The sequence below is a fragment of the Gasterosteus aculeatus genome, chromosome 16 (assembly GCF_964276395.1).
Source record: "Gasterosteus aculeatus chromosome 16, fGasAcu3.hap1.1, whole genome shotgun sequence".
Classification (NCBI taxonomy): Eukaryota; Metazoa; Chordata; class Actinopteri; order Perciformes; family Gasterosteidae; genus Gasterosteus; species Gasterosteus aculeatus.
Window position 1 is genome coordinate 12,122,756 of NC_135704.1, and position 24,989 is coordinate 12,147,744.

Here is a 24,989-nt window from a genome sequence, read left to right on the forward strand (position 1 = left end):
ATAATCCCATTGGTTCACATCTGGCAGCTTCTGTCATTACAATGTGCACAGGAAACAGCGTAAGACTTCATTCAATTTTTTTCTTTTTTTAGTTGACAAAAAGGAGGCTCACTGAGCACGCACGATGTTTGCCGGCACTGCACGGTTGCACAAAGTCATCAGAGATCCCTCTTATAGCGGGCCATCCATCCCAAGTGAGCGCAAAAGAAGGGATACGGTTTGCTGTGTAGTTCCTTTGCGCTTCACTTAAATTTCTACCCAACGTCTAAGGATTTTGACCCCGGGAAACCTCTCAGTGTTTCCCTCCGACCGCGCCTCCAGCCGCTGGCTGCTGTACGTTACTGTGCATGCGGCGAGCACAATGAGTTTTAAAAGGCGGAGTAGGAGACGGAGGGGGCGGCGTAAAGCGCGGCGTGGCGTCGAGGTCTGTGCGCCGCGGCCCGGCGGTTAGCGGTAGACCCCGGCGGTGACTCTGCTCGCTCTGGGTTACCTTTTCTATGAGATCCAGACACTCCGCGTTATCCATCCAGTCTATGGCCTCCCACTGGATCCCCTCCCTGAGGGGGACGCACACACAAACACACACACACACTCACCGAGTGTATATACAAACATAAACAAGTAAGGAGACACAATGGCTGCATTGTCGAGCGTGAGCATGTGATGAAATGGGCCATGTCCAAGCTGCTGGCTCATTATACAAGAAAACAACTGTCTGGGCAAGAAACTGATCTGACCCCAAACCCTCTGGCAGCCTGCCAGCTCCCAACCCAACCCCCGACCCCCACCCGCCAACCCACCCCCACCCGCAGCTGTATCTGTCTGCGGGACTGTCTACAGCTATTGAGAAGCCTTGTTTTGTTTTCCACTGCATTCACGAGCAATCGAGTCCCACCCAAAGACATGGATGTCTCTTTTTTTGGGGAGACGGAGACCTGTTGTACTCGAGCTGCTCCAGCGAGAAGATGTGCTTGTTGAAATACTCCTGGAGTTTCTCGTTGGCGTAGTTGATGTTAAACTGCTCAAACCGGTTCACCTACACGATGGGAGAGAGTTTAAAAGACAGTACAGACCAGTGGCACATCATTCCAGGGGCAGATAATGCTGATTTTTGTTTCTTAATGCTCTAATGTTGAAAAAAAGCATAATTTTTTATCATATAGATAAACCTGTAGTCATTCCTTTTCTGAAGAGTTTCAGAGGTAAATCTTTTCTTTTATGTCTGTTCTAAAATAAACAAGCGAACTTTCACCTCAAAGTTCTCAAAGCCGAAGATGTCCAGGATGCCGATGGACTTGAAGTTATCTTTGCCTTTGATCTTTTGGTTGATCCTCATTATGATCCAGGAGAAACACTGAGAATAAAGTGCCATGGCAACAGAGTCCCGCGAGTCCACTGCCTGCGAATCATGACATGGAGAGACAAAAAGGTTACCATGGATACCAATGTGTCTTCATCGCAGCGCACAGTTCATCCCCATGTTCACGGCAGATAAAGACATCATTACATGTGATGTGTAGGGCCTCAGTCGGGTGTCCATGAGACAAAGCGTGTACGTTTTAGCGGTGATGTCTGTTGTTACGACACAGTCGTTTATCATCTAAGGCCGTTTCTGTTCATACATCCAGTGAAAACAAAGACAAATGTAAAAAAACTGCTTTTGTGGACGATTGTCTCGTTTTATGATGACCTCTACCTTTAAACAAACACCCCAAGCAAGACAAACAAAATAGAAAATTCAAAACGAAATAACAAAGAAACATCTGACACGGCTCTGCGTTTCTCTCGTGGCGTTCAGCCCGACATCATCCAACACAAAAAAGCTTGAGCTTGCCAGCCACACTTCCTCCACTGGCATTGTGCTTTCACATGAAAACAACACTAGGTGTGTACTGTATTTGGTGGCGACAATGCTCCTGGGGAGCGATCCATCAAGACCCTTCACCTCCTGCGACTGGCCCGGTGTGAAACAAGAGCGCCGGTGGCTCCAGGATCTCCGTCACAGTGGCGAGAAGAATGGCTGTTTGTCCAGGGTGGCGGGGGAAGAGGGCCTAGTGCAGGCGGTCGCAGGGTGCCTGACCTCCTCACACCCCCCCCCCCCCCCCCCCCCCCTCCCCATGGCCACTGTGAGAAGGAGCCATTCTTACCGAGTCCCGGGGCTGGAATAATGAACTCTATTAAGACACAAGCTGCTTCCAAAAGGCCAGGCAGTGGCCGGGTGACAGCGCGAGGTCTTTGTCTGGTGGTGAAAAGCTTTCTTGTGACTTTTTGTGTCTGTGATAATAGTAAAAAGGTCCACGCTGCACAGTCGCTGGTATTTATGCATATGAGGTGTCCAAAGGCCTCAAAGCTCAACCAAAAAGGATTGCGTCATGTGTCCGAATGTCCTTGTGGCGTAAGGCGAAGGGGGACAAACGCACGCCGATACAGAACTGTGAGGCATTCACGTTAATTACGGAGCCCGGCGTGGAGATTTGAGGCCGAGGGAGGATTATTGAACCGGCGCCTTGGTGCTCGAGCCGCGCTGCCTCCGGAGGAGAAGCCTCCCGCCTCGCCCTCAGTCATTGGCCCTATTGTGCCTTTGACTGAGATCCCTATCACGATGGGTTTATTGTGCCAGGAATCTGGCAGACAAAAAGCAGGAAATGGCCGGGAGTCACGCAAGGGATCTGGAGAGGCATGTGAGCGACGGAGAAAGAGTGTGTGTGTGTGTGTGTCACCGGGACAAGGGGGGCGTGTGGACAGGGGCCAACAAACAGGCATCTACTGTATGTTTCAGTGTGTTTTAATGCAAAGGGAAAAGCACAATCCTTAAATCCCGGGATGCCGCGGGAGCAGCGTTGGATTGGTTACCTGCTCCACGGTGAGCGGCGAGCAAATCTCCTCTCCTCTGAGGATCATGGAGCGCTGGGTCAACACCTCCGAGAGCTGGAAGGAGTCCAGGCCGAGCAGCTCGCTGACGTTGCTGACAACTGGAAAAAACACACGTGCACAAATGTCTCAGAGGTAGCGTGTGCGTGTGTGTCACGTTCGGGTGTCTCCCTGTTCATGTGGAACAACACCGGCGACATAAGGCCCGTAGGTCCCACACGGTCTGCAGGTAACTCTGCTCCGCGTGGGAGGTGGGGTAGAGGGGGGAAAGGAGGGAGGGGGGGGGGGGGTTGCAGTTCTCTGCTGGCACCGTAGTTCACTGGTTCTTTGGAAAAGAGGTCGCACACAGCAAACAAAGGAGACTGGAGCTCATGTTACAGCCTGTTCAGAGCCGTCTGCTCCTGCAGTGTCAATCAAACTCAGGGGAAAGAGGTGTAGAGCAGAGATTGTCCCGAATCTAAATATCTGATTCAAGTTTACTGTTTCAACACAATCCAGCATGAACAAGTGGTCATTCAACACATATTTCTTTGCTGTATAAACTTCAGATACATTTTTTTATCCAGCATTTCATCTTTGTATCCATTTTCCTGCAACATGGATAGGGTAAAAATAATGATAAACGTTGTCTGGTTAGCAAAGCACTGTGCCCTCAATTTTTTAAACATACTTTGGTTTTCAAAGGGAACGTGTAACTGCAGATGATCTGTAATTTTTATGTCATTTCAGGATTTCATAGTGTGTCCTAGAAATAACTATAATTTCGAAGGAATTATGGTGGGAACAGGAATTTCCTTCTAGGATTTGCTCCATTTAAAAACCCACGTAAATGTACACCGAGTACTTCAAACTTCCATATCTGTTGACAAATCTTCAGTATATAATAAAATATAATTAGTTCCAAATCACAACTTTCCAAGAAATAATTTGGAGATTAAAAAAGAAAATTCCTAATTTCCCATTTAAGATTCCTATAGTCCTATTTTGACTTAACTCTCTCCTACTAGTTTTACCAGTGTGGTACATGTGGACAATGTGCATGTAACACACTCTGTGTCGTAGGTCTGCCACATATTTCCCTCCTAATCCCTTCGCCTACCTCCTTTGGAAGTGATCTGAGCTCCACCAGCAGTCATGAATTCAATGTTCCCCATCTGGAGGACAGCCGACAGCAACTTAAACACGTCTCTAATCTCCTCCTCAGTGAACTCCATCACACTCAGGGCCGCCTGAAACACAACGGAACCACGAGGACAACATGTCAAAATGTGAAAGACACGGTTTTCTTACACTTCTGTGAAAACAATATGTTCCCCCATAATGTTCGTCCAAAGCCCAAAGGCTCTGCGCTATCACACCGCCGGTAAAAAGGCTTACGGCGCCCCCTGGAGTGCAAAGTAACCACCTGCACCAATTATTGACACACTCATCGTGGCCTCACCATCACACTGTCAAAGAGCTGCTTGTCATCCAGGCTTCCATCCTCAACGCAGCCCGACTGGCTGAGGTAGTGATACGACTCGGGACCCTCCGACAGGAGGAACATGTCTGCAACACAGAGGCGTGAGGAAACGCACACTCAAATAAATCAAGGGGTCGATACGTTTTAATCCAGAGGAAAACCTACGATTGTCATTGTCGAGAAATAAAGCATCCTTTTACACAAACCTCTGTGGTCTTTGTCAGCTCCCGCTAACAGAGAATAAAAAATATGGTAGTTTCTCTCTCCGGGATTTTGTCGAACGACTCGGTTCTTGGAGAGAAAAAGATAGTTGGAATAAAATTAAGTCAAGTGTTTCACGAGAGAATGGACTGATCGATTCAGTCGAGGAAGATACTCGCCGATCCCAGTCGCTGTTTCAACACAAACCTACCTTTTCCAGCAAATCTGACGATCGAAAGTCAAGGAGAACAATGGACATGTACAGAACGTCCTCTGAAACAAACAGGCGCTACGGACGTGTGATTTCACGAGAGAACATCTAAGTGAACCGTCGGAGGATACAGTCGATGATGCAGCCTCCCTGAATGTTTCCGTTCTGGGAAAAGTGAAGCTGGATGAACTTGCCAAAGCGACTGGAGTTGTTGTTGTACACAGTCTTAGCGTTGCCGAAGGCCTCCATGATGGGACTGCAGAGAGAGCAAATAGAAGATCTGCTAGGAAAGCCTTTTTTACAAATCACAGGTTTGTCACATTATTGTCTAGTACGTATTTAGACCTCTTTACTACAGTGATGGAAATCTTTCTGTTACATGAACAGAAATCAAAGCAGTCATCGATATTCTTGATCGCCACAGAAAGCCACTAACGAAATAAACACTTATTTCTCTAAATTCAGGGTGGTTTTCATGAGAATACGTCCCCCTTGCTCTTTCACACCCTTGGATTCAAACCGTACCTGCTCTGGACGAGCGCCTGCTCCACCCTGGTGGTCCTCTCCGTCAGCGGAGCGCCAGCCGAGTTTTGACTCATCACCGAGAGAAACTTCAGCAGCAGCTTAGTGCTCTCCGTCTTCCCGGCGCCGCTCTCCCCGCTGACCACGCGATAGACACAGAAACCATCCGTCAAACCCGCCGTGCGTTTGTTTGCGTCGGAGCCACAAGTGTCCGCTGATTGCATGTTTAGTTCTCAGGCCCTTTCGTGGCAATCGCTCACCTGATGAGGACGCACTGGCTGTCGTGTCTCTTCCACAGACAGCGGTAACACTCGTTGGCCACGGCGAAGATGTGAGGAGGAAGCTCCCCCATCTGGTGTTTGCTGTACAGGTCGACGGCGTCGGCGTCATACAGGCCCGCTATCGGCTTGTAGGGGTTCACGGCGGCCAGGATGGAGCCGATGTTGGTCTGAGGGAGACGAGGACAGATTGTTAGTGAAGGGCAGAATGCACCGAGGGGGTGAAAGAGAAACAGTTTGCATTTTACACCAGAAGTTACAACTTTTTATTTACACAAATCAAATTTCTGCATGAGATTTGCAGCGTAGTTACTTAACAGCAGCTCCTCAGATTCGCCCAGTTTCCTGTGACCCAGTACCTGAAATCTTAAAATACCGCATACGCTTTAATCGCTTTGGGGAGGGCTCAACCAAAAATGTGTTTGTGGGTCATCTTTCCACAATGGGATTGTTCTGCGAGTCCATGAATGCGGAACAGTACAAACCCTCCGTGATCAGATTAGGAGATCAAAAAAAAAAACACAGTCACCATGTGACCGTGGGCAGTGATTATTTTAATCAGGCCCGGGTAGTGTTTCAAGAGGACTTCAGCACACTGCTGTGAAAATAATCCCCCGGAGTGAGACGGGGCTCGAACAAACACATCTCAAATCTTAATTCTCTTCAGCGCATTCCAGAGGTTTTCTGCATCTTGTTAAATGTTGATATTTATCATTGTTATCTTGCTGGCTTCCGTCAAAGTCACTTCTAGTGTTTAATTACGACATTTCCCTCTGACGAGCCCCCCAAGACGGCGTCTTAATACCTTTTTGTTCTCGCAATGAATTATATTGTAATCCCCTTAAAAAAAATCCACATTTCCAGTTGATGTGGTCTGAGATCTCTTTCTAAGTTGCCTGAAGCATGCAAGAATTCCCAACCCCCCCCCCCACCCCCACCCCACCAGGACAATGGACCCGCTGCTTCCAGGTGCATGGTGGCGGCGCACAGTAGAAGCGCTCACAGACGCACAGACAGTGCGGGTTCCTTACGTAGATGTCGTCTTTACTGTAGCGCAGGAAGAGGTTGTGCATGATGGCAGCTTCGTGCAGCTCGGCCAGCGTGGACATGTCCTCCACTCCATGGATGCTGCTGGGGTGCATCGGGTAAAGCGTCTCCCGGTTCAGCTCGGCCGTCTGCAGGTAGATCGCCTGGAACAACACACACGTCCAAAAGGTTTCACAGCCCCGTGTGTCTGTGTTTAAATGAGCTGTAGGCAGCAGTCTGCAGAGCAGGCACGTGCATCATTTACTGTGAATGGATGGATTTTTTATTGAGCTATTCACCGTCTAGTCTGTCAAACGTGAGAAATGTTAATATTATTAGTTTATCTGATAAAGGGTTTCTTGATTTAAGCAGTTCTGGTGCCCGCCGGCCTTCTAATCATCTCAATGGTTGGTGGCCGACGATCAACACACAATTTCAAAACAACACCACCGAACTGCACATACGTCTTAAATACTGTAAAGGAGACGAGTTCATGCCCATTTAGTCCTATTAAACATTCCCCTTCAGCATCGGGGTGGGGTCTGAACAGCACTGATTAGAATCTCTCCTCTTCTGGTGTGACCTGCGCTGCATGCATGAATGGCAGCAGAACTGGGGTCAAAATGACAGATTGAGGCCCTAATGTGTGCCTGTCTGTGCACGCTGCCGGCCTACCAGCCAGAGCCCCCCGTCAAACTCATGCCAAGACTTCCCTCCTTGATCAGTTCGATCACAGACACATCTCTTTTGAGTTGATCCAACAGGGGAGCCGGGGAGAGAGAGACAAAGGACGGAACGAGCTCTGCAAACCCACACAGCTCCACGGACCTCTAATGGAAGAGACGTGTGATGGTCACTTGACGGGAAGCCCTGGCTAGATCAATACTGATGGACGAGGAGGCCGGCGGTTGTGGTGTCCCAGTCCATTCATTCTCGCTAGCTGTGTCCCAGTTGGGAGCAGAGAATGGTTCTCACTCAACTGCTGAGTCGGCGCCGTGGAGGCTGCTGAGGTTTGTGTAGTCTTGATCAATTGCATTGATATGTATCTATTGATTGAAACTTGTGTGAGTCTATATGAAAGTGAGGAAAAAGGCCTTCCACGTACAGATAGACGATGGCCCTCAGAGATGGGCGTAGCCTGAGACAATAGCACAATAACAATGGCGTCATCAGAGGGTTGATACGTGTTTTGGGGCTGTTGAGGTCTGTGAAATGGTGAAGAGGACCTCAGGGAGAAAAGCAGCACGTGCAGTGATGTCATCCATCGAGCAGAAGGAGGCAGATTTACACCCAGATGTCCATAAACAATCGGCTTAAACCCCACCCTCTCCTCTCTGACAAATTGGCCCTGTTCTACCAGGCAGGGCTGCTGTGACTGATAAATCAAGAGAAAAAAAAGCTTTCACTTGTCTAACATCGTTAACCAGTATCATCATTTTACATCAAATTACATCACTCCCTTAATGGGATTGATTCAGTATCAACACCTGGTGCTCTGGAAGAGCACTGACTAAAATGTGCTCAGACAAATCCCTATTAAATCAAAAAAAAATTGATTTCTGCAAATTGTTTTCCAAAAAAAGAAAACGTATATCTTTGGTCTGAACTATGTCATTTTAAATGGATTAAATATCAATTTTATGCAAAGGATTAAGCTAATTCCAAACACATGGTCTTTGTAGGGTCTAATATGTCACTATATTTATTTTTTATGTAATATATAGGGAACATAAATTTATTATTCAAAAATATTGTTACGTTATGTATGTATTTGGGGTCAGAGTGTATTTTCTGTTGACGCAGAGGGAGAGACATTGAAACCCAATCAAACAAACCCACACAAATGGGGGCAAATATTAGGCCCGTGTTGTCGTGCTTCACATTCCCGGAGCGCAGCTTCAAAGTAACGAGGACGTGACTGGGAGAAAAGATTGTTACACGATAGCAATCAGCGAGGTGAGGCAGCCGGGCCGCGTTACCTCAAGAGGTTTCTCAATACAGCTGCAGGAAAATATGAAAACAGCAGAGAGGAATTGTCTCGTCACATCTTCAGCGTGTCTTGTTTCTTTCTTCGCGTCGTATCATGTGATCGTTGTTTTTCATCCGCTGTGGATAATTGTGAGCCTCGGGGGACTTTTTCATGGCAGGAACATCAGGGTTGCTCGGGGAAAGCCGAGCTGGAGTTTCCAGCTTCAAAAGAGGTTTCACATTCCATTTTCAATGGTTTGGTTTGCGTGTTGGATTTGATTCCCGGGGGATAAGTCACAGAGTTTTAGTTTTGTCCGTACAGCCGAAAGCATTTCTCATCTGAATCCATTAATGTCTTGAATTTGTTTCAAAATGATTCACAAGACTTATGTCAAACCGCAGTAGATAACGGCTAAAAGGGAGCTAAGATGGCATATGAGAGCATATCTGGACGCAGACTGACGCTCTTTTCCATCTCAACTTCAATCCTAAAGAGGTACGATTATGTTCTCTTAGCGTCCATTAAGACGTTTAGACCCACTGGAACATTTTCCATAAAGGGACCGTGGAATAAAAGCCTGTCTTAGCCCCATCAGTGAAGTAACACTGAGTGTTGGCTGTTATTGAATTACAACTTCCACAAAAAGGAATCAGAGCTGGGATCCATTGGATTCAAATCCACGCTCGAAACACGAAGCAGATACTTTTCCATTTGAGCCTCATCAGTGTTAACGTTCTGGGTGGAGTAATGATCGCTGGAGATCATTCCATGTCCCTTATAACCAACTGTGACCCGTCGCTGATTAGTGGAACGGTTCGCTGTTAAGAATCGATCCTCTCCGAGTGGAGCTTGGCGTTGGCGCTGGTGCAGTACGCTGACTGGACCACAAAACAACCCCGCTCACTGAAAATGTTGCTGCTGTGGACTTTGTGATGAGGGTTTTTAAGCGGCTCAACGGGGAGGGACATAAAGTTGTCTCTGCTGGTTTCCTTCGTTATTTATTTCAAATCTTTCCGTTACTTTATTGGCAATGTCATTTATTTTATTTTATTATCATGTAACAACCTGAAGCTTTCTCAGGTTCCAGCCCCTCATCTGTAAAGATCCATCAATCTTATTTGTAGATTAGGAAATGTGGATCTGGAGCAGTTGTCCCGATGACCAAACAATAGCAATAATATTGATTTTAAACTTCCCTTTTGTTCCCCTCCTCCGGAACCACACCCTGCTGCAGCTTTGTTCCACGTGGCCTGCTGAATATTTACATGTGGGCGGCGTCGGGCTCTGCCGCTCTGTGGCCTTTAGCCGCCAGATATATTCGAGCCTTTAGAAAATGACACATGGGCACATACAGAATCGCAGGCCTGTGAACACAAACACTGTCTTGTTTATCTTCTTTCTTTTCTTCCCTCTGACTCCCTCTCTGTCTTACAGTGAATCCATCTGCTGACGGGAGATCCCACCCAAACCCCCGAGACATGGAGGGTGGGGGGGTGTTGGGCAGGCACACACACACACACACACACACACACACACACACACACACACACACACACACACACACTCACAGAGGCTTATTAATGGCGAAAATTCTTAGAAATAAAAAGAGTTTTACATTACATCCATGCTGAAAAATCAGAAAACATCTACAACAACTACAAATATTTGGCTCATGCAGGCAGATGCTCACAATAACGTTTGAGAGTGCATGTTGTTATTTCTAATGAATACACACGTCACCCGCAGACTCACATAATGACTCTTTTGACCAATACTAGAGAAAAGAACTGAGGGGCCATAACAAACCTATTTTCAACCTCATGCCTACAGGACTCAGAGGACCACTTCAGACGTCACACTTATAGCTTTTAACTCATTGAAAGCATCGACCCAAAGAGAAGATCCTTAAACATTGTATCTGTGGTACCTCTCTGTAGAAAAGAATGACTGAACGAATACATCATTTAAGAAAAAAGTAAAAAATGATTAAAGAATCGCATTCGAGGCTTGTGCACGGACGAAAGTCAATCTCTTTTTTTCTCGTTCCGGTGGGGAAGGATGACATCACCAGCAGCTATTTAGCACAGGTGACGGAGCCTTCCTGCTTCTCTTTACATGGGCGCCCCTCTGGGGATAACGCACACACTGTTAATCCAGCCGGTGCCATCTGGTCAATACACACACACAAAGACACTAGACATTTATCTCAGCTTGAGTGTGTCTGCAGTGTATTACTGGTCCGCTCAGGTCTGCCGTGTACTGCGTCCAGACAGTGATGAATGCTGATATGATGGTTAATCTGACAGTAGCCAGCTCAGGCTATAAAAGCCGATGCATTGTGGGTAAAGACACACTATGGGGTCTGTAAGATGAGCACTCAGGCAGGGAGCTGCACCTTAGTGTGAGCACTGGAGCAATGGATAATGGTGTATCCCCCCCACCGAGGTGAAATCCTGCCAGCATACATTTATGAAACCCCCTCTGACACTGCACACGGGAGTAAAGACTGCAGGACAAAGACTGACAGACAACACACACTCACACAAAGTACCCTTAACCTGCCAGAGGAGCTGGGTTGAAGAAATGTTTTGTGGGCTTGTGAGCTCCCGTGGTCTGCACGCCCTGCAATGGGGATGAGGGGGTGGGGGGCAGACAGGAGCAGCAGCATGGACACTGGGCTGTGCTGCCGTGGACCCGGGCGGGTCAAATGTATTTTAGTCACCTAAAAGAAAGGCCGACCTAAAAGAATCAATATCTGTATAAGTGCATGCTGAATGCCATTTCCCAACAGAAAGTGGATCTTATTTATACTGTTTTAGTCAATAGAGTCTGTTTGCTTTGCTGGAAAGGACGCTTCATGGTCAGATCGCTTCCGCGCCATGAAGGGCTGCTGAAAATAGTTATTATGCATAATTATATATAATATGAATATTATTCTACGGTGCTAAAATAAGTTTGGCTGCAGCACTTCATTGTTTTCAGCTCTCGAGCTGAGACGCGTGTCGTCTCCAATAGACTGAATATGGATAATCACCTCATGCAACCCCACTTTGAAACACACAAACAATCACTTTAAAATAGAGATTACAACTTAATCGGGGAATGCAAATGAACCTCAGCGGATGCATCGTTCACAAACAAGGAGGTTGTATCCGGTCAGACGGAGGACCCTGAAGGTGGAGTCTGTTTTTCAGTCCCACATTCCTGTCATTCTGGCTGCAGAATCTTAGACCATACGCCTGGCCGGATGGACCGACACATCCTGAGCTTGCATGTGAGGATCACGAAAGAGTCCAGCTCCATTTCAGCTACACCCAATCCCATAAAATGGGACGTCCCCTCAACCAAATGTTTGTTTTTTTCTAACCCCACCGAGGGGAGGTGAAGGCAGCAGCTAGTGGTATTCTCCGGTCACGCTAGGACTGATTCATTTCTCAACCTGCAACCCGAGGCTGTAAATCCTTTGTACCTGGTTGGTGTTTACATTGATCGGATTATAGAAACGTCGAACACATAAGGATGGGTACATTTGTTCCCTCTCACACATCAGTGATAACCCTCAACCTTAAATACAAGGCCTCGTCTTCACATGGCTCTTTCAAGGACACCGGCAATAAATCACAGCTCTCCGGCTTGAGGTTCGGATAACGGCCGTCTGGATGCGGAAAGGATGTTTTAAGTAGAGATCCTGCAGAAAGGGCCGGTCCCTTCCCGAAGCCCTGACCCGAGCAAAGTGCCGAGGCTGCCTTTGGACAGTCAAGAAACTAAGGGACGATTATACGCACCTCTTTTATGGTTTGTTTGGATGATTCTTTTTGACCCACACTCTCTCTCTCTCTCCCTCCCTCTCTCTCGCTCTCTGACAGGATTTCCTCCAGACACAAAGACCCCCCGCACTGCCAAACGGATAAGCTTGGGCCAATGAGTTGACACAAGGAGCCCGTTCCTGTCATTCTTGTTGTATTACAAAAGGTGTTGATTCCAGCCTTTGAGATGCACACGTGTGCAAACAATTAACCTTGTGCACACTCCTACGTTATACTACAACCGTGTAAATTATAAATGAAAGACCAAGGGAGTCTCTACAGGTACGTTGTATCAGTTAAAACAAGCAAACTTATGATTGCAACTCATATACACAAGTATTGGCTTTTTAAGGGTTTCGCAAATTCATGCGAGAACAGACGTTAAACCGATGGAAACATGCTTCATGGTGCACACTGAACAATGACATCGGTGGAACTGTCAAAGGCACTCAGGTAATGCTTCAGCAACGAAAAACAGGTCTTCTTACCTTCCCATAGTCGGTGGTGAGGACCAAGGACGAATGGTCACTGGAACTGACGGTGGAGGGGAGGAGCTGTTCTTTGTGCATCAGCCAGACGCGGGCCCCCTGCAACGCAAGGAAACACGTCAGCATCCGGACACATCCGGGAGTCTCGTTGGAGTCTTCGCTGTGGGCATTTGCAATAAAAATCCTTTTATGGTGACGAGAAAAGGCAAAGTTGAAAATATCCCGCGTCGTTTAAGTGTGTGAGCGTACCAGGTGCGTGAGAGGTTTTCTGGGCAGAGATGACATCTTCTAGTTTTGTCACATTTTTCCCAGCGGTACTCAGCCCTGAACACTGAACTGACACAGTTATCCTCCCATTACACTGTCATTGCCTGTTAGTAAGGCAGCATGCAGAGGGTGCGTCAGACACTACAACAGCCACTCAGATTCACACACGCAGTAAAAGTGTCAAAAGGGGCTTTCAGTCTTTGGTTGTGAGAGCTACTTCATGAAACAGAAGCACATGTACCCAAACGAGCGTTTGCCACAAAGCAATGTGTCCATGGCACCCATTCCTTCATTTTTCTTCAATCAGGCAAAAAAACAACCCGCCGCCTCCACCGTCGCGGATCAAGTCCCAGTTCCAGATGGAGATCGTCAGCAGCACCAGCTGACCCGGGCCGCCTTTTTCTCTCCCGTGATTGTGTACGAGTCACTGGCCTTCCCAGACATGTTTGTTAGCAGCTCAGTGACCAGGAGCAATAACAGGAATCTGAGGCCGATTGCTTAGACTGTCATTTCCTCGCAGCGTCAGAAGATGCATTTATAGCACCGGCTGCATTTTAACGACAGCAGTGGAGGAGAGTGAACGGCTGTGCGGTCAAATTTGTAAATCGTTAAGGATGACTAACTCCATAAGTGACTATAAAACAATTGGAGGATGAGCATATTAACTTTAAAGGAACGTTTACTATTTTGGAAAAGTGCTTATTTGCTTGCTTGGGGAGAGTTAAATGAGAAAATCTATGCGACTCTATGCCAAGTTTGTCCGTTGAATAGCTTAGCATAAAGACTGGAAACTCAAGAGTAAACAGCTAAACTAGCAGCTTTACCTTGAAGGTAACAACATTTTCTAGCAGCTGCAATGCTTAACATTTAACAAGTCATATCTGGTTTGGTGCAGCAGTCAACCCCCGCTGAGCAAAACTAACAATTAATGCTTATTTATCTTAAAAATATCAAACCTTTCCTTTAAGCTTTATTTTTCCTTCCTCAGTTTACGGTTTCAACTGTAGATCACATTAATCAAATATTTTGGTTTTCGCGGTGACATTTATTGGATGTGCACTTAGATATTATGACTGTAAGTCACCCTCTTTTGTTTGACAAACTAACCCCCATTAATCATCCCCACCATTGAAGTGGCCGGAGAGAACTCGCAGCAGAGGGGAACTGAGAGTCCAACAGAGCATAAAGCCGAAGCGATCGATATGCATGGATTCCACCAGGAAACCTTATACAAGGTCACCACATCTAGACATCAATCCTCATTAACTATTAACAACAGGCTGCCACGTGTGCACACATACCCTCATACGTGGAGCGAAAATGTTTTTGGCCACCGGGTTCTGAGCCGAGAACCGAGATGCTTTTGTTTGACGGAGAAATGCAATCTTTTTTAAAAATCTGTGCTGAATCACGGGGGCGAAGAGGAATTACTCAGAATCCATTCGTTTAACTTGCTCAGTGACGACCGATCTTGAGTCTTTTGGCTTGATTTCATGATTTCCTTTTCCTTGTTTGGACAAAGGGTCGCTCACTCCAACCAGGCCGTCTGCAAAACCTACTCTCATCTTTATTTTTTTTCAGTCGTCTAATGGGCTGCATCTAAATGTGGCTCTCTGAAACCACGAGGGAGCGTGTTGAGTGGGATAAAGGGGGTCGTGTAAATTAGAGGAGGCTCTGAGAGGGGAAAGAGGAAGGGTGCAGGCACCTGATAATGTCCCGCCTCCCATTGTCTGCACGAGGAGGCGGACAAACAGAAACAAACACCAGGGCACAAATAGGACAGAGGTACCCTCCAACACGGAAACTCAGCTCGCCGCTAATGAGGGGCGATCGGTGACCCTCCACGCCGGCAGCCGCCTGCGTCCGCCTGGTACGAGCCCGGCATGCGCGGCCTATTCAAGGCAAAGCCGCTTCACGTGAGTTCGCTGAGGTCCAGGGGAGGAGATTTACCCCGTAGATTTTTAAGGAGATCACTTCTGTTATGTAACTGCAAATCACGGAGGCTTGAACTCTAGCAGAAGGCAGCTGGTGGAGGCCGCGCCCGCGCCAAGCCGCAACAGTGGAGGCGACGATGTAAAGAAACACGCAGGGAGAGGGGGGGTAAACAGAAAGGTAGATTGTGTGAGAAAGCAGTGAGATGGCTCCAAATGCTGCTTTGTTTTTTCGACACCACATGGCGGGATGGCTTCAATTTCAGTGCTGCAAAACATCAAACCATTTTCCAAGATTTGAAGGGTTTTGTCTCAATCTCTGGATAATGAAATGAGTAAACACTATATGGTAAACCAAAAGTCAGAAACAAGCTCGCACTTAAAGATGCTGTTAGAAAAATTGGAATCAACACCGGTGTGAAGTCATTAACAGGACTTTATTAAAAATACTTGGTATTTGGAGCAGAGGTGAAACACATACAGATCATGCCTCAAATCTGCTGAAAGGATTCTTCCTTTGGCTTCGACCTTCGTCACCTCCACACCGGGGGAAAGATCGCATGGTCATTCATGATTAGAAAGATGGGAGAGAACGCTTTGTTTACACCTTTGTAGAATGACTTGCTGGCATACTGTCCTGATCCTGAATTGGTTTGAACCATGTCCCAGTATACAAGAGGTCACAGAACTTCTGTCCACTCAGGCAAACGATTATTTAAGTCTTTCCAACAGACGCCCATTTTGGTTTGGCTTGCTGTACCGGCGTCTCTGGAGAACGGCCCACCAGGCACTATAACCTAAATTGCGCAGAAAATCAGTAGTTGCCTAATAAACACGTACATGATTCTACCAAAAATTTGTCACATATCCTTTTGTGTTATCTCCCGTTTGTTTTGCTTTAAAATGTCAAAGCAGTCTTCTCGGTATTAAAGGATTTTCAAAATTAAAAAATAAATAATTAATGAAAAAGGTAAAAAAAAAGCACTCCAGCACCCAACCGCTCTCTGATTTCCGTTCCTCACTCTCTCTAAACCTGAACCACCTTTTGCCTTTACAGCTCACACTCCAATACAGCCGGCGATGCCGCTGGATGACTGTCAGCCAGTAAAGCTTAAGTTGACCGCGGGGTGCTCGTCCATTTGCTTGTGTCTTTGTTCGTGAGCGTATGTGTGCCAAAAAGAGTCCGAAGCCGGAGCGGAGATGAATTGCCGCGGCAACAGATGGCCTCAACAGAGCTCCTCCCCCTTGTCCCCTCCATCCTCAGGAGCTCCGTCACCAAGTCGGGACAAAGGCAACCACCTCGGACTGAGGGCTTGGGGGTTAACCAGGCGGAAACATCCCAAACAAAAGCCAGCTGGGACGCAAACGGGACACGGGTCTAAACTCGAATCCCCTGCAGCAGCACAACCGACCATTCAGACCAAACCAGCGACTCGGCGCGTGTTGTTGTTGCATCACTGGGAAGCACAGAGTCGATCTCATGAGGAAACACATCCTTCACTGGATGGAATCACCCAGTTAACCACCACTCCCGCGCCTCTGCTAACCAGATGTTTCTCCATTAAAAAGCTGCCACCACATTTCCAGCTCTATAGCTCATTTCAAATTCTTGGTGGTGCGTGTCACTGAGCACGTGTGGCAGGACCCCCGGCTGACAGCGGTGATCCAACACGCCAAAAGGGGGCCGTGCGCCGACGTCCCATCATGTTGCCCGACACAGAAGCCCGCTGGGGCTGAATGACGTAACCCTGGAGTTGGAGGCTTGAGTTGCCAATGAATGAAGAGTTAAATATTTAAGGCCCCGCTCGGTAACAAAAAAGGTGCCACGGGTACTTTGGAAGCCGGCAAGGCGCGTGAGCACCAGGCGGTATCAGGTGACCGGATCAGACAGAACCAAATTAAGCTAATTAACATCGCCCCGACTGGGGACTCGGTCGAACGGTCAAGTTGTGAAGCCAATTTCTCGGATCACAGCGTGGACTCGGGGGGGTTGGCGAGTGGACGCGTGCCTGGCGGACAGCAGCCTCGGCGGGGCGGGTTCAGCTGACTGCTGGCAAGAAGCGATGCCCGGCTGAGGGACGGGAACATCCAGCTGGACTGCGAGCAGCATCTCATTTGTTATGCTCGGATGAACTTAACAACCGGAACGTATCCACCGGGAACGCATTCGTGGAAACGAAACCCTAGCTGTGGCCGCTGCTCCCTGGTCTCTCTACCATGTGCTTTTTGGGGGGTCGATCGAGATGACGTTTGCCTGAGCTCAGAGTAAACAGATGTTCAAACGCCATTTACACTGCAAATACCAAAACGTGGCATCGTTCCCATAACAACGGAGAGTCGTGAGGCCGAGACCCTTTTGTGACCTCACTGATGTCACAAAGGCAGATGTGCGGTCCAGGACGCTGGATGGACAGACAGCGGTCAAACAGCGCATTGACACGTGCATGCTTCTTGTGTGTGTGTAATAACTATTTTGTTGGGGAAATTATTACATTTTTCGTTTTTTAAATGAGGCTTTATAATTTGAACGTAATCAGCATTTGCTCAAAGAAATAAAGCCATGTGAATTAATGCAGTCAGAAGAATAACAACAATAGCAATGAAGGAGTTTATTGCTCTGCCCAACAAAAAGGGTGAAAATGCAGATTCAGGGATTGTAACCAAATCTGAGATGCTGAGTGAGTGGAATGAGGAGGAAACTGCCAAGTAGCTGGTGAGATTAAAAAAATGGGCTGACTGCCGCTCAGAGGGGAATCTTGGCAGAGACTAACAAACTTTCCAGTTGGGCAAAAGCGGGACGTCCTACTTGTTATCCAGATATTTTAGATATTTCTACTGTTTTTCTCAGCAGCTCATCTGTACCAATGCCGGGCTCAGTGTCGCTCTCAAGAGCTCATCAGCAGCGGCCATGCGGCCCTCTGGCAACGCGCTAACTTCTGCATCAGGCAACTGTCTCATCACGTGGCACGTAATTGCTGACTAGCACAAAGACTAAATCTAGAAAACATAACAGCGGGTTTTTAACACCAGGGTGCTGCTGCTTGTCCCTCAGACGTCTCCTTGTTTCTTTGTTTCCTCGTTGGCACTGCGACGTCTGCCTCCTGACGCTCGCACAACCAGCATGAGGTGTGACCGGGAGGTGAGATCAGATGATTAAAGGCAACCTTCAGCGTCTGTGCCGGGAGACGTATGAATAAATGATGGAGGGAGCAGCTGATCAGAAATTAGCTAATGGAGGAGGAGGTCCCTTGGGGGAACGGGGCTTCCCCGGCTTGGTGCAGGGAGGGGCGCTGGGGGGGGCGACTGCGAGGCGCTGCGTGGACCCCCTGCTGAGGGAGCCATAAACAGATTTAAAGCGTGGATGGCCCGGAGGCAGCGGCCTCACCGGTTAACCCGTGCCTTCATTTGCATATTTATAGCCTGGTTATTGTTACGAGGAGACGCTTTGGGGATGACAAGGTTATGAATGCAGCTGTGTCACCGGGGTTCATGGAAAACAAACACGCGCGCGCGGCGGCGGCGGTTCACCGCTGTCTTGAGCTGTTTTCATTAAGATCCTAAATGGAATCACAGAAGCAAGTGGAGCAAATATGCACAGGTTCACGCGTGTTTGTGTGTGCGTCTCTGTGTGTTTAGCACCGCGTGTGTGTGTGTCTTTTGTGTCCTTCTGCCGCCGTCAGTGTGTGTGTTTGTGTGTGTCTGTGTCTTAAATAGCCCCTCCCCTCACTCACTATTTCATGCAGCTAATCTGCCATGTGGCTAATGAGTAGAAGACAATTTGCATAACAAGGAGGACATAAAGAAGAGGAGCACTTGACACAAACTCCTGTCACAGCGTCCTGCTCCACATGCACGTATTTCCCTTCCACCAGTGATCTAGAGTGATGAAAGTACTGGTGTGACCCCGTGACCTCAGGGTTATGACGCATTTTGATCCACCAACAACAGAACAGATTCCGGGCCCGAAGAGGCAAAGAGGCAGCAAATGATGCGATTACTGCAGGTTTGAGCTAAGCCTGAATGACTTTGAATGTCTACTCAGCCACCTGGCCTTCCTCCTCCTGCCCGTCTTCTCTAGCCTCCTCCGAACTCATCTGTTGACTGCCGCGGGGTCGCACAGCAGGAATCCCAGAGATATTTCAGGAATGCTGCCGTCAGGAGTGTTTGAATGTGTGAGTGAGCGGGGGAGTGGTTGTTATGGTTGAGTGGAGCATCGATAGAGGACCTGGTTCATGTTACATTGACTTTGACCTTCCTCACATTGTCCCGGGTTGAGCGTAAGGCCTCCCGGAGACCCTCCTGTCTTACACAGATTATACATTTTGCTTTTCTCAGCTTCACAAATATGTGATGTGATTGCTTTTCTCTGTTTAATGTAATTTTAACACGTTGCATGACCGAATGCATTCTGGGCTTCGGTCATTATTTAGCCATTTTGTTGACTGGTAGCAATATACAAACGCAGACATGACACTTTTAATAATCAATTAATCAGTTAAGCGGATGAAAATGCCAAATACATGCTTCTCAAATGTTAGCATTTGTCGTGTGATAGCAATACTAATATTTTTAGGTTTTAAACTATTGGTCGGGCAAAAAAAGAAATTTGAAGAAGTTATAATGGAAGATTTGTCAGGAAATGTAGTATTTTTCTCATCATCCAACACGGTTCCAGCATTCTAATCATTATGGAGAAATGGTAAAGAGGGAGGGAGCATTGATGATGTATTGATTGCAGCATTTAAAGGTTAACGTGCCTTCATAGAGGAACGCGGTGAGCATTTCATATATAGGATGAGGATGTTATGGAAGGTTGGGCACAAGTGGGAGAAATAAACATATGTATACAGTCTTAAAACATTGTTCCACATGCCAATCTTAGTATCTCAGTGTCTGATCCTACAAACAACCGCCGGCCAAACCACACACACACACACACACACACACTCACGCACGCACACACACACACACACACTCACGCACGTGTAGTAAAACAAACAGGGAGTGGACGGGGAAAAGCCGCCCCGTCATGACTGTGGGTTGCGCCATGCTGTGCTCATTTGCCTCTTTAAGCTGTGCCACGCAGCGTGGGATTGTGTACTTACTCCTGCAATTAGTTTTGGAAACACAACTGTAGCCGTCACCTCATCACGAGGGAGTCAACAATTTTACAGTTTGAAAAAAAAAATCTTTTTCACCTCACGGCCATATTCCCCTGTGGTTGCTGCAATGCGTTTGAGCGGTAAAATGCGATACACAGGCGAGTGCGGAGAGACTCTATCCCGTAATAGGCGGCCTCCGAGCGCAGTAATCATAGGGGGCCAAAAGGGGAAAGTCACCATCTGGCCTGGGAGCAGTAATCACAGGTTGGCAGTTATTAAGCTTCCAGACGACAACTCTGAACTCAGGATTTAGTCCATTCACTTTCCTCCAACTCACTGTGTCGGTCAGGTGAAGGCCAAGAGACTTGTGTTATGTGAGGCTTTCAGAACGGCGTCCTAATCACAGACAGTGGACACACACAAAACATGAGCAGCATCTTGAGACGCACACTTGCTGAGAGTTAAAAAAAACTCCCTCACGTCTGAACGTGTGCATATGAGGCGGGCAGGCGATTAGCTTAGCTTAGCAGGAAGTCAAAACAAAATGAGAAGCAACATGTTAGTGAGGTGGACTTTATTATTTACGGCCTTAGCCGAGCTAGCTGTCTCCCTTTGTTTCAAGTGTTTGTTCTAAGCGAAGATAACTGATCCCAGACCACAGCTTGGTCTGCTGGTCCATCTGCTCATTTACCTCTCAGCAATAAAATGAATTAAGAGTCTTCCTCTTGATACCCTTGATCTCTTCGACGTCACAGTTGCTTTGAGACTGAACAAGGTGAGCACGTCAAACCGTGAGCTGCTGCTAACACAAGTCCAGACGCATCTCTGCATGACTCCACAAAGACTCATTTCACTATAGAAATCCCAGATATGGCAGACGACAGCTGACGTCACGAAACAAGAGGGCAGACGTGTTACCGATGTGCGCAAGAGCTCCAAGTAACCTGTGATGATTTATGTTTCAGAGGACGACACACCTAGGACGGCCCTGATATGAACACACACACACACACAGGGCAGGAAGGATGGGTGTTGGACATTGGATTGAACATTACCTTACTAACATGTTTTACGAGCTGCGTTTTGTGAACACATAGGATGTCAGTTCAGGTCAACGCAGCCAGAAATTTGGCCTAATACTGTTTCCGGTCAAAGAATGAGATGATGAAAGACGTTGTCACGGGACTTCATAGTTTGTGCATCACCATGAGCTCATGGACGGGAGGGAAGGCTCCTGCGCCGCGTTAGACGTTCTGTGGGATCGACCTGGGGAAAAAGGGGTGTTCTTTTCCTTTCATCACAAGGAATAGACTGCTCCATCTGAAACACTTGGTCATTTAGCCGGTTGAAGCTAAAGTCAACAGCGCGGTGTCAGCAGGAGGTCATCACGGGCCCCGAGCTGCCGGTGTGACGGCCCGCTTGCTGATAGACGGGGTTCAGGTTACTGATAGAGAAATGCAAACACAAGGTGGCGAGAGGCTTCAGGCTTTTACAGAGTGTAGTTTGAATGCAAACCTTACATGCAGGAAAAGAGTTGTTGCGTGAAAATGGAAAAACTCAAGCTTAACAAATTTGAAAATGTCATTGTGACGGGTGGTTATCTCTGTGTGCGTGTGAGAGGGGATTATCCGTGTTATTTTATGGGTGGTCAACGCCTGTTGGTGATTAGTCCCGGCGTTCTTGTGACCGATTAAACCCCTTCCAGAGTGATTTCTGCTGACACACATAAACCGACTCCCTCATCACACCTCCACCTTTGTTCATGAACAACCACCGCTGTTCTTCAGGGCGACAGCATGGTTTTTTTTAAATGTCCATTTGTTTGATGCGAACAATGCAAACAATAACCACTTAACAAAACACAGGATCCATTAGCCATTTTGGGACCTTTTCCTTCCTCTTCTTACATCCTAACTGTACTTCCTGACTTCTCCGCGGCTGGAAGTGGAGAGCGATGAGCTCAGAATCTCAGCTCTCCCAAGTGGCAGCTGGAGGAAGTGACAACTGGGTCGGAGCAGGTTGGCCTTTCTCACGTTACCCGTTTCAACGCAGAGCGTCTACCGCGCGAGCTGCCGGCTTCAAACACCTACACACAAACAGCACGTGGGGGCTGTGAGCCATGTTTCACGTTCGGGAGAATGTGTCCGTCTGTGTGTGTGTGTGTGTGCGTGTGTGCGTGGGTTCTGGTGGCGACGGTGTGAAACCTGAAGCCTTGTCCGCACAGCGCCACGATGCCAGGACGACAGGTCGGCCGTGACCGGGAATTTCAGGGGTCAGGGCCGGGAATCTGGGGTTCGCTCTTCTCGGGGCCGTCTTTAAGAGAAAGGTATTCGCCGCGCAGTGCGGGGAAGTAGTAAACGGGCGTGGAAAGGTCCTCGAGTGGCTTTCCACTGTGCAACAGCTGATGCTAATAAAAGGAGCTGATTAGTTTAGCAACTCGCGTAGCTGGGATTTCACCTCATCCTCGTATCGGGCGTGGAGGCCGAGGCAGCGGCGCCGAGGCTTTTACGGCGTTGCGTCGGCTCCTGAGAGGAAAGACCTTTGCTGGACAGGATGGGCTCTCAGGACAGACCTTTTGAGCGCACACCCTTGTACCTGCCACCCCTCCCCCCCTCTCTCCCTCTATATCCATCACCACCTCCCCCCCAACCCCCCAAAAGTGACACGCAAGGTTAAGCTGAAGAGGGCTAGATAAAGAGATTCCTGATAAAAAAAAAAAGGCTGGACAGCGTTTATCTAAATGAACCGGATTTGCAAAAGAATCTCTCCTCTTATCAAGAGGAAGATTTGAACAACGATGATATCATTTTAACGTCACAGCTTTCCAAATCAGACCGGCTGAGTCACAGTAATGAATCACGGCGAAGATTTATCCCACCGCGCCGGTTTTAGCTGAGTCTGGTTTAATCCTTCACAAAATTCCTCCTTAATTAAATTCACACTGGTTGCACTGAGGAGTTCGGGAAGCAGATTTTGTTCCTTGACCCATAAGTTGTATAAAAAAAGGACAATCCGGTCAATCAGTTGAATGCAATTTTCATAAAAATGCAAGACAACCACAAGTAATACCTGTTTTTTCTACGGTTGATGCCCATTCAAATTATACGGTAGAGTTTAATTTGATGTCAGTTGAATTGACAATAATTTAATCAAATTACATGTTAAGACTTTGTCCTTTGCTAACAATTCAAAGACATGCGACACAGGGAAGGTTATATCACAAACCTGGATCAAAGTCAAATACATATTTGGGGATTTCAGTTATTACAGAACAAAGGACGCTCGCCAAATAATAACAATTCTCTATGGCGACCTGGTCTAAAATGATAATCTGGAAAGCATATCAATCTAATAAAACAAGATTACGAGCCCAAATCCAGGTCGCCTCAATCTGCTCACTACACTGTTGGTTTATGCGACAGAACTTTGAAAACTGTAGTTTGTACGGCTTCTTGAGACGGATATTCTTTCACTCCAAGACGGAACTCGCAGAAAGACGCTGTTTCGTAAGGAGACATCACTCAGGATGACCAGAAAATTACGCAACAGCACATTAGACCACTGGAACTCAGTGGGACCCCATGACAACACTTTGGTAAAACTCAGGTGACTAATCACCTGCTTTAATTAAGAACCGGATCTAAAAAATGAACATACATAGTAGATGGGCAAACAGCACGAGACGAGAGTCACCTATGAAACAGCGTCCGTCCCCTGAGTCACAGCACAGCTCATCCCAGAGGGCCAAGTATGGTAAGTAGTTGGAGGTGAGAGCAGGAGACTGTCTCTCTCCTCCCCCCCACTCCCTGTGTGTGTGTGTGTGTCCTCTGACTCAGATGAGGGGGACAAAGCAGACCTGCGCTGCACACACAGCCTGCATATGTGTGGCAGGATGACACATCCAACCTGCAGGGGACACACTCAGTTTTCACAGCCACGCTGGTGCAGGTTGATCAAAGCCATGCTGCACAAGAGGAGACGGAAAGCGGCGGTGATGCTTTCACACGATCCCGATAATGAGATTATCTGTGTATATTTAAAGTAGTTTTGTTTGGGGGGCGGGGAGGGGAGGGGGGTTTATTCCTGCAAAGCAGCCCGGTGCTAGTCTGGGATACTCACATTTCGATAAATGAGTAAGCATCCCAACAAAAAAAAAGAAAGCAAATGATGGTATGTTAATAAGTGACTATAGGATGAAAACGGGAGCAGCGAGACTCGGCCCACAGCAACAAAACACAGAAACAAAGACCGCCGGCTTCCCAAAACCATTTACAAGTCACTTTCATAGCAGAGTACAAATACAGAAAACCCGCGTTACAGTACCGGGAGGCTCTTAGTGACTTACCTCGCAAAAGAATGTTTCCATTTCCCCCGAGCGGCCGGACCTCTCGTCCCTTTGTAGTCTGAGTTCAGGGTACCACGGCGGAGGAGAGGAAGCCGTCCTCCCGGGTGATTTCCATCCACGTCGTCCGGCTAAAGAAAAGTTCTTCTTCCTCCTCTTCCTCCTCCTCCTCCTCCCGCTGGCTCAGGAAGCTGGGACCATTTCGCGGGGCGTGTGGTCTTTCGCTGAGGAGTTTTCTTCCCGGTGCGCTGCCGAGCTGCTGCGTTTCAGCTGTCTAGTCGTTTCAATGAGCCCGGCACATTGTGAGTGGGGGGCGGGGCCCAACTGGGCATAGCTCCTCCCACTCGGCATACGCCCTTTTGCTGTTCACTCCCACAAAGGGGCTGATGGTTTTGTGTGTGCTCAAGATGTGTATTGTTTCCCCTGTGGTGTTCAACACAAATGCACTCACACACGCACACACACACACTCAAGCACACAGTTAAAGGGATATGAGACAGGAATATTTGTACC

At 47.7% G+C, this 24,989-nt stretch overlaps 1 protein-coding gene across 3 annotated transcripts in view; it reads right to left on the reverse strand.

Annotated features, from left to right (window-relative positions):
• The window catches only part of myo10l3 (myosin X, like 3), a 44,103-nt gene extending 19,326 nt beyond the window's left edge, over positions 1–24,777 (reverse strand). For all 3 annotated transcript variants that reach the window (XM_078091142.1, XM_078091143.1, XM_078091141.1), the window contains exons 1-14: positions 24,480–24,777; positions 12,835–12,933; positions 6,577–6,735; positions 5,528–5,715; positions 5,271–5,405; positions 4,877–5,001; positions 4,746–4,759; positions 4,540–4,624; positions 4,313–4,419; positions 3,971–4,100; positions 2,854–2,972; positions 1,253–1,399; positions 936–1,036; positions 491–557 (exon numbers count right to left, since the gene is read on the reverse strand). In XM_078091142.1, the coding sequence (XP_077947268.1) occupies positions 491–557; positions 936–1,036; positions 1,253–1,399; positions 2,854–2,972; positions 3,971–4,100; positions 4,313–4,419; positions 4,540–4,624; positions 4,746–4,759; positions 4,877–5,001; positions 5,271–5,405; positions 5,528–5,715; positions 6,577–6,735; positions 12,835–12,933; positions 24,480–24,500 (1,497 nt within the window). In that variant the 5' untranslated portion in view covers positions 24,501–24,777. The remainder of the gene's footprint in view (positions 1–490; positions 558–935; positions 1,037–1,252; positions 1,400–2,853; positions 2,973–3,970; positions 4,101–4,312; positions 4,420–4,539; positions 4,625–4,745; positions 4,760–4,876; positions 5,002–5,270; positions 5,406–5,527; positions 5,716–6,576; positions 6,736–12,834; positions 12,934–24,479) is intronic.
• Between the last annotated feature and the right edge of the window lie 212 nt (positions 24,778–24,989).